This window comes from Schistocerca gregaria, chromosome X, assembly GCF_023897955.1.
Source record: "Schistocerca gregaria isolate iqSchGreg1 chromosome X, iqSchGreg1.2, whole genome shotgun sequence".
In the NCBI taxonomy this organism is placed as follows: Eukaryota; Metazoa; Arthropoda; class Insecta; order Orthoptera; family Acrididae; genus Schistocerca; species Schistocerca gregaria.
Genome location: NC_064931.1, coordinates 217,875,990 through 217,889,248, shown reverse-complemented (window position 1 = coordinate 217,889,248; position 13,259 = coordinate 217,875,990). Strand labels below are relative to the sequence as shown.

Below are 13,259 nucleotides of genomic sequence, written 5' to 3'. Positions count from 1 at the left end.
GGTTATAAATGAAATATGAAAATCTCCCTAGTGATTCAGTCTATTGATTAGTGAAAGCTATCATTATCTCTACTGTAGTTCCTGAGATTAGTCTTCAGATAGAGGCAATAAAAAACAGTGGATGACTTTAATTCATTTTAGTTCATCCACTTTGCATGAAATATTTATGAATAGAATACACAAATCTTCCCCATAAGCCAGTCTATCTATTACAGAAAGCTGTACATTAATCATGAGATTAACTTTCACATAAAGACAGGAAAACATGGTGGGGAACTAAGGAGGCATAGTAATATTTTAGAAGGTGATAGTATAGACAACTTTGAATTAAACATTCAATATAAGTTTTGTCCAGTTTTTATTGGTTACAGAGATACATCTGGTTACAGAGGAAAGTCTTCTTTTTTTCATGTTGGTAATTCAGGTGGTATGGATTTATTTATCAACTGTCACTTTTGTTTTGGATTTCAAGTTGTGCATTTGTACTTCAAAGATCTATTCACTTTATCCAAATCTCTACTGTGAAAAAACTTCTTTACTAACTATCCGTCCAGCCAGAGCCAACCCATTGCTAATACTTCACCTCACCTCTCCCAGTTCATACCATCATCCAGCTGTGACCCTCCCTCACTTAACCACCCCCTGTTTACCTTCCAAGAATTCCTTACTTTCTAATTGGTCTCACCACCCTTCTACTGATCCCTTCCCAAGAATACAAACCTTTCAACAAAAGAAAGAACAGCCATTGAGCAACATCGAGACAGACCCTGATTTAATCATCCTGAATGCCGACAAAGACTCCATCATAGTTATGATAAATTGCAGGGGCTACCTGACAGAAGGCATCTGGTGATCATCTAACTACTCCACCTAAAAGCTCTGCCATAGTGATGCCACCAAAGAAGTCCAGCACAACCTTCAAACGCATGCCTCCTACATTTTCCCAAAATCCGCAAAACTCTCTACCACCCTCATCCCATTAACACCTGGAGCCCTACTCCATATTGTGGATGCCACTTCACTGTACACCAACATCCCCAATGCCCATGACCTTGCTGCTACTAAACACTACATGTCCCAATGTCCTTAAAACTCCAAGCCAGCCCATTACCCCATTCCTTATATATCTAACCAACTAATTCCTCAAAACAAAAGTGCTGGCAGGTCAATAGACACACAAACAAACACAAACATACACACAAAATTCTAGAAATGTCTGCTTGTGTCTGTGTATGTGCGGATGGATATGTGTGTGTGTGCGAGCGAGTGTACACCTGTCCTTTTTTTCTCCCTAAGGTAAGTCTTTCCGCTCCCGGGATTGGAATGACTCCTTACCCTCTCCCTTAAAACCCACATCCTTTCGTCTTTCCCTCTCCTTCCCTTTTCCTGAAGAAGCAACCGTTGGTTGCGAAAGCTGGAATTTTGTGTGTATGTTTGTGTTTGTTTGTCTATCGACCTGCCAGCGCTTTTGTTTGGTAAGTCACATCATCTTTGTTTTTAGATATATTTTTCGCACGTGGAATGTTTCCCTCTATTATATTCATACAACTAATTCCTCACACGTAACTACTTCTCCTTTGAGGGGAAGATATGTACACAAATTTATGGCATGGCCTCCAACACCAGTCTATTTATGGGCCTCCTAGAGGAAGCCTTCCTAGCCTCCAGAACACCAGACACCCTGTCTGGTTCAGATTCACTGACAATATGTTCATGATCTGGACCTAGGGCAGCCAAGATACCCTATCCTCACTCCTCCACAGTCCCAACACCTTATCTCCCATCCACTTCACCTTGTCCTCCTCAGCCCAATGTACTGCCTTCCAGGTTGTTGACCTACACCTCTCTGATGAGTCCATCCACACCTTTTTTTCACATCAAGCCCACTAACCATCAAACATACCTGCATTTTGACAGTTGTCATGGCTTCCAAAGCAAAATATTGCTACTATATACCCTGTACACCTATCATCAACGTACGTGCAGAGATAAAATCCCTTATCCAGTACCCTGAAGCTCTCACGAACGCCTTCACAAACAGGCACTATCCCCCAAATCTATTTTTAAAATAGATTTTGTACCCCATATCCTCACATGTCTTTAATCCTCCCACTGTCCCAAAGGATCAGCTGCAAAGAAGCACTCTGCTCACCACCAAGTATCATCCTGAACAGGAGCAATTGAACCATGCCCTTATCCAGTGCTTCTACCATCTATCATCATGCTCAGAAATGAGGGACACCCTACCCACAATCATTTTTACCCCTCTTAAAATGGTATTCCATCATCAACCCAACCTACACAATATCCAGGTTCATCCCTATGCCACTACCACTCCTAACACAGGTGCAAGACCTGCTTGATTCACCCACTCAGCATGTCCTACTCTAGTTCTGTCACAGGTTTACCTTATTCCATCCTATCCTGTCAGATGCCCAAGGAGCCATGTCATATACCAACTTTGATGCAATTTCTGCATAGCATTTTGTGAGGACATGACCACCAACCAGCAATCTACCACAATGAATGGTCACTGCCAAACTGTGGCACAACATGCTGCTATGCACAAAATGCTAGAGTTTAGTGGCTGCTTCACAATGTGTTCAGTTTGGATCCTTGCTCCAGCACCAACTTACCTGAACTTTATTGATGAGAATTATTCTTGCAACACATTCTTTGTCCCCATAATCCTCCTCGTCTCATTCTCCAATAACCCACTGCAGCCACACCCTCTGTCCAACACTCATCCCTCCTTCTGTCCTGTCACCCCTTCCAAAATCCACCTCTCCACATCATAATTATTGTGGCCAACATGAATTCACCAGTTCAGGTGCTCATGTGGTGCCTTCCTGTCCCTTGCACCTGCTGATGCTCCCTCCTTCATTCCTATCCAACACGTCTGCTGCCTCCCTCTGCGCCATCAGCCACTCTATCCCAATCTTCACTTTTGTTCCCTTGCTTTCCTCCTCTTTTCCCCCTCCATCCACTCCACCAGACATAACATCTCATCAAGTCTTCCTGCTGAACTGCAGTCCTGACATCATGTGATGAGCTGGCACAATGTAGTGTCTGTCCTATAAATTATTTACAACCTAGCATAGCTTCCTAAATTTGTGTTAATCACTACTTTGTCTTTATCTATCATGGGTCATTAATTGAACTCTGATAAAGAGTGTGCATCTGCCAGTTCTAGTGCAATCACATCTCCCATGATTTACAAAATGTATGCACCCTAAGACAAAAAGAGACCCACCACAAAGAAATTATATGAATGGATGGAAACCAGTAGATGTAACATACATATACAGACAAGAAAATTATTAAAGTTTCAGAATAATTGGATGATTTGCTTAAGAGAGAGAACTTCACAAATTGAGCAAGTCAGTGACATGTTGGTCAAGCTCTGGTCCTTATGCAAGCAGTTATTGAGCTTGACAGTGATTGACAGAGTTGTTGGATGTCCTTCTGAGGGATATTGTGACGAATTCTGGCCTACTGGCATGTTTGATTGTCAAAACTCTGAACTGGTTGGAGGACCCTGATCCTAATGCTCCAAATGTTTTCGACTGGGAATAGATTTGGTGACATTGTTGACCACTGGCAAGCATGAAGACAAGCAATAGAAAATCTTGCTGTATACAAGTGGGCATTATATTGCTGAAGTGTAAGCCCAGGTTGGGTTACCGTAAAGGCAACAAAACAGGGCATAGAATTTCGTTGATCTACTGCTCTGCTGTAAGGGTGCAGCAGATGGTAACCAAATGGGTCATGTTCTGAAATGAAATGGTCCCCCAGATTATCACTCATCGTTGTCAGCTGTATCCTGGGCAACAGTCAGATTAGTATCCCACTGTTATCTGGGACACCCCCAGATGTATCTTCACTGGTCATTGGTGCTCAGTATGAAGTGGGACTCATCACTGAGACAATTCTACTTCAGTCCATAAGATTCCATGCCCCCACTCCCACCTCCCATTGATAGTGGTGGGATAGCAATCTGACTATTGCCAGCCATATGGCCTGACAAACAAGAGTAATGGTCTGGAATTGCATTTCATTTCACAGCAGGACCCCTTTGGTTGTCATCTGCAGCACCCTACAGCACTGTGGTACATTGATATTCTATACCCTGTCTTGTTGCCCTCATGGCAAGTCATCTTGTGCTTACATTTCAGCAAAACCTTATCTTGGCCAGTGTGATTAATTGAGCTCCCCTCAATTGAGAAAGTTTAGATCATTGTGGGCAGGGCCCTCCAACCAGCTTGGGATTTTGGTTATCTAATATGCCAATTGGACAGAATTTGGCATGATATCCCTTAGGAGGACACCCACATCTATCAATCAGTGCCAAGGCAAATAACTGCTAGCATAAGAGGTGAATCAGCATGTTACTGACTTTCTCAATTTGTGAAGCTCTTTCTCTTGAATATATCATCCAATTTTTCTGAATTTATTATCATTTGTTTGTCTGTACATGTACATCACATCTACCAATTCTTATCTCATTCAGATGAGAAAATAAACTCTGAAAAGCCAATGACAAATGTACATTCTGTACTCAGGCTTAAAACATATCATAAATTAATGTGGGCATGTATGCTGATATTTTTTCCCCTTTATCACAATTAAAATTTATTTACTTTATGATAACTATATGTACATTTCACAACAGTTTTCATCCTGTTGCCAAGGAGTAAAAATATTGCAAACAGCATGTACTCTGAAGTTTACTGTGATCTGAATGCAGGCCTTATACAATCTAACAATCAGCCTAGTCAACATGGGTTTTCCTCCTCAAGTATTGTATGTCTACTAGGTGTTGATATTGCTAATTATCTGATTTCTCACAATCTACTAGATTATAGCCTGATTTGTATTAATCAAACTTCCTTATTATGAATGTTCTAACAATTCCACCTGGTCCCAAAATGAGCGTCATGATCTTCAACCTCAATTATTTTTCGAAAACAGTGGCATAGTGGCCTTAAACACCTTCACAGAAGTTATTTTTGGCTAAGGTGCTGAAACTCATTGAAATTGGAGCTTTGTTATACAGTTTGTTATAACTCTTCAGAATGTGTCTTAGAATGGGAGATATGGCTCTACTAATTAATATCTATCAATTTTGATTAAAAATATATTAATTTCTCAAAGGTATTCTGGAATGGAAAGCAGTGGATTTGGGAGCCTCATGCTTGACTCTAGTACATCAGTGACTTCCCATATGTCACCCACTGATGGAAGTCAAAACAAGGAACCACACATATTCAGCAATGCTGTAGAATCAGCCTACATAGACTGGGATATGGGTCCAGAGCAGCCTATCATACAGGATCAACAGTAAGTTTTTTTTATTTTTATTTTTTGAGTCTGTATTTACTTTTATATATAAGTGACAGTACAGCTTTCAAGAAAAATGCAATGACAAGGTGAACTTGTGATTAAATTACAGAACTGTGTGATGATATCTTTCTTGACCACACTTCTGAACATGTGAGAGTATTATATGTAGTTTATGCATTTATGAATTATTATTAATCATTCAGACCATTGACCCTTGATTTTTTTAATGCATTTATTTGAAAATAGCTGTGTTAGCTTTTTGATTACTGCTTTGGCTGAATTTGCAGTTTGTTGAACCCTTTGAAAACTCACATACTATGATTAAGTATGATTTGCATGAACTGGGGGTCACAAGTTGGTGAATTGTTAATGCCCTCTACTTCCATTGCCATAAACTCTGGATATGCTTCATTTACCATCACTGAGTATGATGGTGGAATACTGTGTCACAGATATTTACATATACAGAGATACTCTGCAAGCCACCATATGGTGCATGGCAAAGGGTACCTTGTATCACTGCTAGTCATTCCTGTTTGTGTTCTACTTGCATATGGACTGAGGGAAAAACAACTGTTTCTATGCCTCTATATGAGCAATAATTCCTTTCACGTAGTCTTCATGGTCCTTATCAGGGTGTATACGACCCGGGAAATCCGGGAAAGACCCGGAAATTTTTTCATCCGGGAGAAAACCGGGAATAACCCAGGAATTTTTTAGAATTCTGGGAATATTTCATTGCTTTAGTTTTCAGTTAATTTTTTGTAATTTTGACTGGTAAGAACCGATACTCTACAAAGGATATTACTGTATCCCGCCACTGCAGAATAATACTGCAACAACATTACACAAACTAGAGAATAAAACTTAAATTGCAAAGGAAATGCGCCATATAAAAAAAAAACACAGAGCTCATACAAGTGTCTGCCAACAGCAAAATGTGTGAAGTTCTATGTAATGCTTCGTAACATAAAATTACCTCCGATGTGCGTGACGTCACAACTGTTTACACTAGATCAATTTAAGCAGTAACGGGCGGGCTCATGCGCATGGGCAGTTGAGTCGCGTATGAGTAGTACCTTCTCCCACTTCTGGCTACTGAAATGTTGCTGCTGGCTGTGTAAGCAGCAAACCGTGGTATAGGAATGGGGCAGAAATTTCGAGGGGGGCGGGGGCATACTTATATTCTTAAGGTTTTCAAAACCTTTTCACAAAGTGCCTAGCATTGAGTGCACGTTGCTCTATCGATTGTTCAAATGATTATGAAGCGCATCCCTGTTGGTTTTTGAAAATTTTTGAGCACATTCTAAGTTGATTTCTGAATGAATCATAAGTTGCTTTTTGAATGCGTACATAGTGTACGTGATGTCTCTGCCAGGGGAATCTTCGTCACATCTAGAAATAAACTTTCCAGCAGACAAAAAGGGGCGGGGCTATACGAGTGGAATAAAGCCGAACGGGTGAATGCCAACTGCTGTTTGTTTATGTGATTGATTGGGTATGCAAATGATCAGTGTCATTTATACTAGCGAAGTCCACAGATTCAGACTATGAGGGTAGCGCGGAAAACGAGTTGTACAAACGTCTAACCAGAGAATAATCGCTGGATAACTAAACGGGTCTACTATTGCCCCGGTTTGAAATATTGTAGACCAGGGACTGATACGCAGAGGAGTCTGAGCGTCATAAGTTGTAGTGTGGGGGGGGCTAGTCTCCACGTGATCCTTGTTTACATTTAGTTATTTTGCTGTTTGCTCTTCGTTTACTGCTCAGTGATTTCTGTGGCTAGGAGCTTTCAAGTGAATTAAAATATATTCACGTAATTACGGAAGGCTAAAATGTGTTATTAGTTTCAGATTTTATTTCCACCTTTCTGACAGTCAAGCATTAATCGCCTCACAGAATAATGAAGTTTCTTTTGTCTCTTTGCTGTGATCTATTTTTCCGCTGAGACAGCCAATTTATTTGAAACAAAGTGTTTACCACACTATTGGCTAGTTTCAACTGTTCACTGCATTTCAAATGCACGTTATCATGTTCTAGTACGTATGGCATTGTGCCATAATAAAGAACTCAACATGAGATAATACAGTACTGGTACTCCAAGAAAACTGACATCCTGAATGATGTTGAGGCCTACTTTGTTGGCAATCTGGACATAAGAATGTACATGGGCGTACCCAGTGAGGGGCAAGAGGGGGGGCAGATGCCCTCCCCCCCCCCCCCCCCCCCTAGAAGATATTCGAACTCGTTCGCGCAGATCCGGGAGTAATTTTTTCGTCTTCGGCACGTTACTGTCGGCAAATCCTAGAAGATTGTTACTGAATTAAAAAGTTGTATTTTTAAACAAGGGCATTCTTATGTTTAAAATGTTTATTGAAAGCAGTGTTACACTAGTTTACTGTTTTATTTAATAAGAAGTGCTGTATGGTGTCTCGAGTCCTTGTTTCCTGAGACTAGTATGAACTGACCCCCCCACCCCACCCCTAGTTCAGATCCTGGGTACGCCCTTGTGAATGTACACTTCAAGGCGAATTATTCATTGCAGTATGGTTCATGAAATTTCGACACTCTTGGAGTATCCTCTGATGTCTTTTCTTTTATGACATAATGTAAAATCAAAAATGGTGCAAATGGCTCTGAGCACTATGGGACTTAACATCTGAGGTCATCAGTCCCCTAGAACTTAGAACTACTTAAACCTAACTAACCTAAGGACATCACTCACATCCATGCCCGAGGCAGGATTCGAACCTGCGACCGTAGCGGTCTCGCGGTTCCAGACTGAAGTGCCTAGAACCGCTCGGCCACAACGGCCGGCAATGTAAGATCTTTTAATGTTTCACACATACGGGCTTCCTACGTCATCTCAGGTGCGCAAGCGCAGTGACGCCTCTTATCTGCCGGAAAAAATCTATTTCAAACAGATCGCGGGGAAATATTGTGGATTGTTTGAAAAGTGTTATTTACAAAGTAAATTTCCTTTTATGCAAGATGAACTATGTTCGAGAATGTACGATGAATTTCTTAAATCACTCTTTGATGACATTCCATTTGGAAGAATTTCCAGCCCAGAAGATCAGAGATTAATGACGGCATTAAACATTTTACTGGCACATGTGTGTGATGTATCTTAAAGTGTAAAACGCGCAAAAAAGATCAACATTATATGTGGAGGCTTAGCTTCTGTTGTGGCTTACAAATCGTAGTGACCAATACCATATCTGAAAGTTTTTCTTTTCTTGTAGTAGCACTATTTATATTAACTTTTCCTATTTGTGTGTTCGTGCTACTTTACAATGATGTTTCTATTGGCTGACTACATCACGTGTTCTGTGCTCTGAATATCCGCTGTCATCGGCTGGTGAGATCACGCGACATAAGCTATGACTGGCTTACAATATCGCATCGCAATTTCGATTTCAATGCTTCGGAGAGTAACAAGCGGTGTTTGGTGGAATGCAAATTTATACTTTCAAAATCTGAAAATTTGCTGCGTATATGTTGCTGCACATCAAAGAACTTTCCAAAACTTTTTTAGGTTTGTTTTCTAAAGTGCTGGGAAATCCTAAGCTGCTGTATAGAACCATAACCATTCAAATGATTCATACATTTTACAGTTCTGAGGGAAAGTATACTGTCACTTAACATGGAAAAAGTGTATTTTCACCTGGGAGAGAGTGTATCTTTAACTGGAAGATCTGGGAATTATTATTATTTTTTTTTTTTTTGTTCACATATACACCCTGCTTATGCAAAATGTACATTGATAGCAGCAGAACAATGCTGCTTCTCAAATGTCCTGACTAGTGTTCCATGAAAAGAACATTGTCAACCCTTCAGGAATTCCCATTTGAGTTCACAAAGAATCTCCATATTACTCATATGTTAATCGATGTTCCCAGTTAGAAATCTAGCAGTATGCCTCTGAATTGCTTCAATGTCTTCCTTTAATCTTACTTCATGGGGAGCTTAAAAACTGAAGCAGTACTCAAAAATGGGTTCAACTAGTGTTGTATATGTGGTCTCCTTTATGGATAAGATACACTTTCCTAAAATTCCCTCAATAAACCATAACTGACCATTCACCTTCCCTTCTACCACCCTTGTGCTTTTGTTCCACTTCATAACAGTCTGCAGTGTTATACCTAGACATTTAATCAACATGATTATGTCAAGCAGTACACCACACATACTACGTCTCAATATTATAGGATTACTTTTCCCACTTATCTCCAATAACTTACACTTTTCTACATTTAGAGCAAGCTGTCACTCATCACACTAGATAGAAATTCTGTCTAAGTCTTCCTGTAACCTCTTACAATCACTCAATACTTTCCTGGATTGCTCTTGATGAACACTCAACATCCAGGATAATGTACTGAGTTCTATTATTTAAAAAATCTTCAAGCCACTCGTGTAACTGGGAACCAATTTGATATTCTTCATACTTTGTCAACAGCATGAAGTGGGGCACTGTGTTAAAAGCTTTCCAAAAAACTAGCAATAAGGAATCTGCCTGTTACCCTTCGGTAATGGTTTTCAGGCTATCATGTGAGAAAAGGCAAATATGAGTTTTGCACAAACCATTCTTTATAAATCCATGACAATTTGTGGATGGATGGAAAGTGGAAGTTTTTGATTTTATTATCTAGAATATCATATTGGCACAAATCACTCTACTTGACGGTCAAGTTAATCTCACTTTAGCAATATTTTTATTTTATAAGTAGAATTAGTAAAAATAAAACATTCTTGTAAAATATTACCTAAATTAACTATATGAATATGGTGTCTGTTCTGACAGATGTGCCTGATAGAGCAGACACCACACTGTTGTTGATACAGCAGCTGTACATGCCAAATTTCAAAGGAGAGGCTGACTTCAGACATAATTGGACAGTGAAATGATTTGATGGTGAAAGTCGAAAATTCGTGCTGGACCAGGAATTGAAGCTTAATGTGAGTGGTTGCCATAACCATCTCAGCCATCCAGACGTGCTTCCCATCTGACCAAAATTCTCAACCTGCCACATTCTAAAAGCCCCCACTGTCCATTCACCTACTTGCTTCCATTGCGTCCTGTATTCCTGCAAGGGGCTCAAACTCTGTTGTGCATTTGCACTGAAGCTGTGAAGACAGTGATGCATACAAATGTTCTGTCTTGAGAACTTCAGTGCAGATGCACAACACATCCAACGGCACAGACATCTCACATATTTACAGTATGTCTGTAGGCACGACTGTCTTGATAACTTCAGTGTGGATGCACAACAGGGTCCAAGCTACTTGTGGGAAGACAGGACTTGCTGCAAGCAAATTGGAGGATGGACAGTGAATGCTTTTAGTGTGTGATGGGTTGAGAATTTGGGTTGGATGAGAAGCATGTCCAGATGGCTGAGGCAGTTAGAGCAGCCACTCACATTAAACAGGAGGTCTCTGTTTGAGTCCCGGTCTGGCACAAATTTTCAACTTCCACCATCAGATTATTTAAATTCCCCATTGCTGTGGGAGTTGGTCTCTTTTTTTTTTAAATTTGATATTTATGGCTGCTGTACCAACAGCAGACACCACACATACATGGTGATTCAGCTGCCCCTACTGCTGTCATTTTATACAACCTGCAATGTTATATCTGTCCTTCAAAAAACCCCATGTGAGATTTTCATATTCTCTTGCTCATTACACACAAACTACTAGTCCTACAGAACAAATGAACAGTACCTTTCTTGTAGTAAATTTAATGAAGTTAAATTTTGTGCTGGGATACGTTTTAACTGTAAGCCACAGTTTTCCTTAAGAAAAACGCACTAAAGAATCCTCAAATGCACCTCTACCATGATTCTTATCCCTCACCAGTCAGGATTTCTAGTCTGTCAGTCATGGCACTCCTTCCTATCAGTGTACAAAAATTTCAGACTACACGAAGTATTCCCAATGTTAGACGTTTTTGGTCTCTGTGGATCTGGCTATTACACCACCAGCATAGTTGGCTATTTCATTAACATTATTAATTTAAACATGCCTGTATTGTAATGGAAGAAAAATGACTTTTGTAAATGTTACACTAAAACTAATTACACTGACAATTTGATCCAAACTTAACTCTTACAGGCACAGTAATTTTGTAGTCAGAAGGCCTGGAAAATACAAAAAGTTATTGTTTGTTTTATGCTATTAAAATTCACAAAATTGTTATTTGAAGTTTACAAAAATGTCAGTTTTTCAATTTATGAGTGGTCGGCTAAGCCAGTGGCATAATAAGGCCAGTCAACGAAGACCAAAAAAAGTTGAATGTGGGAAATTATTCGTAGAATGAAACATTTTTGTATAGTTGTAGGAAGGAGTGAAATGAACAACATACTAAATTTCCTGAGCCCTGACCAATGAGGGCTGAGTGTGGGACTAAGTGTGCATCTGAAAGCCATTCTTGTATGTTTTCGTGAATAACTCAAACCATCCCAGTACAAAATTCAGCTACATTACATTTCCTGGATAAAAGGTCCTGTTCATTTTTTCCCTGTATGACTAGAGTGTAGCAGATGCAAGAATATGAAAATCTTACCCTTGGATTTTGAAGGCCAGGTGTAACATTAGGGGTTGCATAAAATAATGGTGGTAGGATCAGATGAATCACCCCGAATATATAGTACATCTATAGGCATGACTGCCTTGGCAACTTAAGTGCAGATGCACAACAGGCTCCAAGCCCCTTGTGGGAATACTGGATTCACTGCGAGCAAGTAGTTGAATGGGCAATGAATGATTTTAGCCTGTGACAGGTTGAAAATTGGGTCAGATGGAAAGCATATCCAGATGGCTGAGGTGGTTAAGGCAACTGTTCACATCACACAGAAGATCCAGGTTTGAGTCCCAGTCTAGCACAAATTATTTCAATGCATGATTATGGCTGTAGTCAGTTTCTCCTGTGATAGAAATTAATTAATTAATTAATGGAAAAAAATTGGACACAAAAATTAAATGTATTATTGTCGTAAATAAATTACAGATTGTTAAACTTTCTGAAAAACATTAAAAGTAAAACAAAATTTATATCTTAATGTTTATGGAGCTATTGTACACTGATTTTACTATGATATATAATCAAGAGCAAATTTGATTTGCTCTTCATAAATTGTGAATTAGAAATAAAAGAAGGTGGGCTGTAATTGGAAGCTGAGAGAATATATTTCAAGAATTATGTTTTATTATAATTGTACTCCATATTTTCTTGCTTGATGGGTTACATCACTGAAGTCAAATTTAGTAGCTGTGTCATGTTCTATCAGCAAGGTAGCTAAATTTGACAGCCTGTTATTGCTCATATTCAACTTTAAGTAGTTTATCACCTTTAGTCTGCTGCTGCATTTACAAAAAGCTGCAATCACTGGTATAGTCACAAAAATCCTCAAAGCTATTTGATGTTTGGATAAGCACCTCTTAACCCACAACTTGGAGGAGGAGGAGGAGTAGGAGGAGGAGGAGGAGGAAAAACTATCCAAATGAGAAGCCACATCAGTGACCAACACAGATAGTCAAACACATTAATGCAGCATTTCAGGGATCTTGGATGGTGAACTTGTCCTGGATTTAATCTGTCTTGTCAATTAATGAGGAGGAGTGGTGAGCCAGACAGCCAGGATGTGGTTTTTAGTTGCTTCCTCACATCCAGCTAGGTAAATACCAGGATGTTACCCATGTCTCTTCATCATAACAAACTACACAAGCATACGTAAAATGTTTTCACATTTGAACATGAGATTTACTTTAGATGCAAACAGTGATGATACACAAATTTTGTCCTGGAGGGAGTGGTGATCTCAGAAACACACCGACTTTCCCTTACTGTCAAAGTCCATATAATGCTGACCCAATAGAGAAATAGATAGGAAAAGGTGAGGAAGAAGAAGAAA

General features: G+C 39.6%; 1 protein-coding gene across 2 annotated transcripts in view; it reads left to right on the top strand.

The window, feature by feature from the left end:
* Positions 1–13,259, top strand: part of LOC126297484 (uncharacterized) — a 338,377-nt gene that overhangs the window by 261,528 nt on the left and 63,590 nt on the right. For both annotated transcript variants that reach the window (XM_049988365.1, XM_049988364.1), the window contains one exon: positions 5,155–5,340. In XM_049988365.1, coding sequence (XP_049844322.1) covers positions 5,155–5,340 — 186 coding nt within the window. The remainder of the gene's footprint in view (positions 1–5,154; positions 5,341–13,259) is intronic.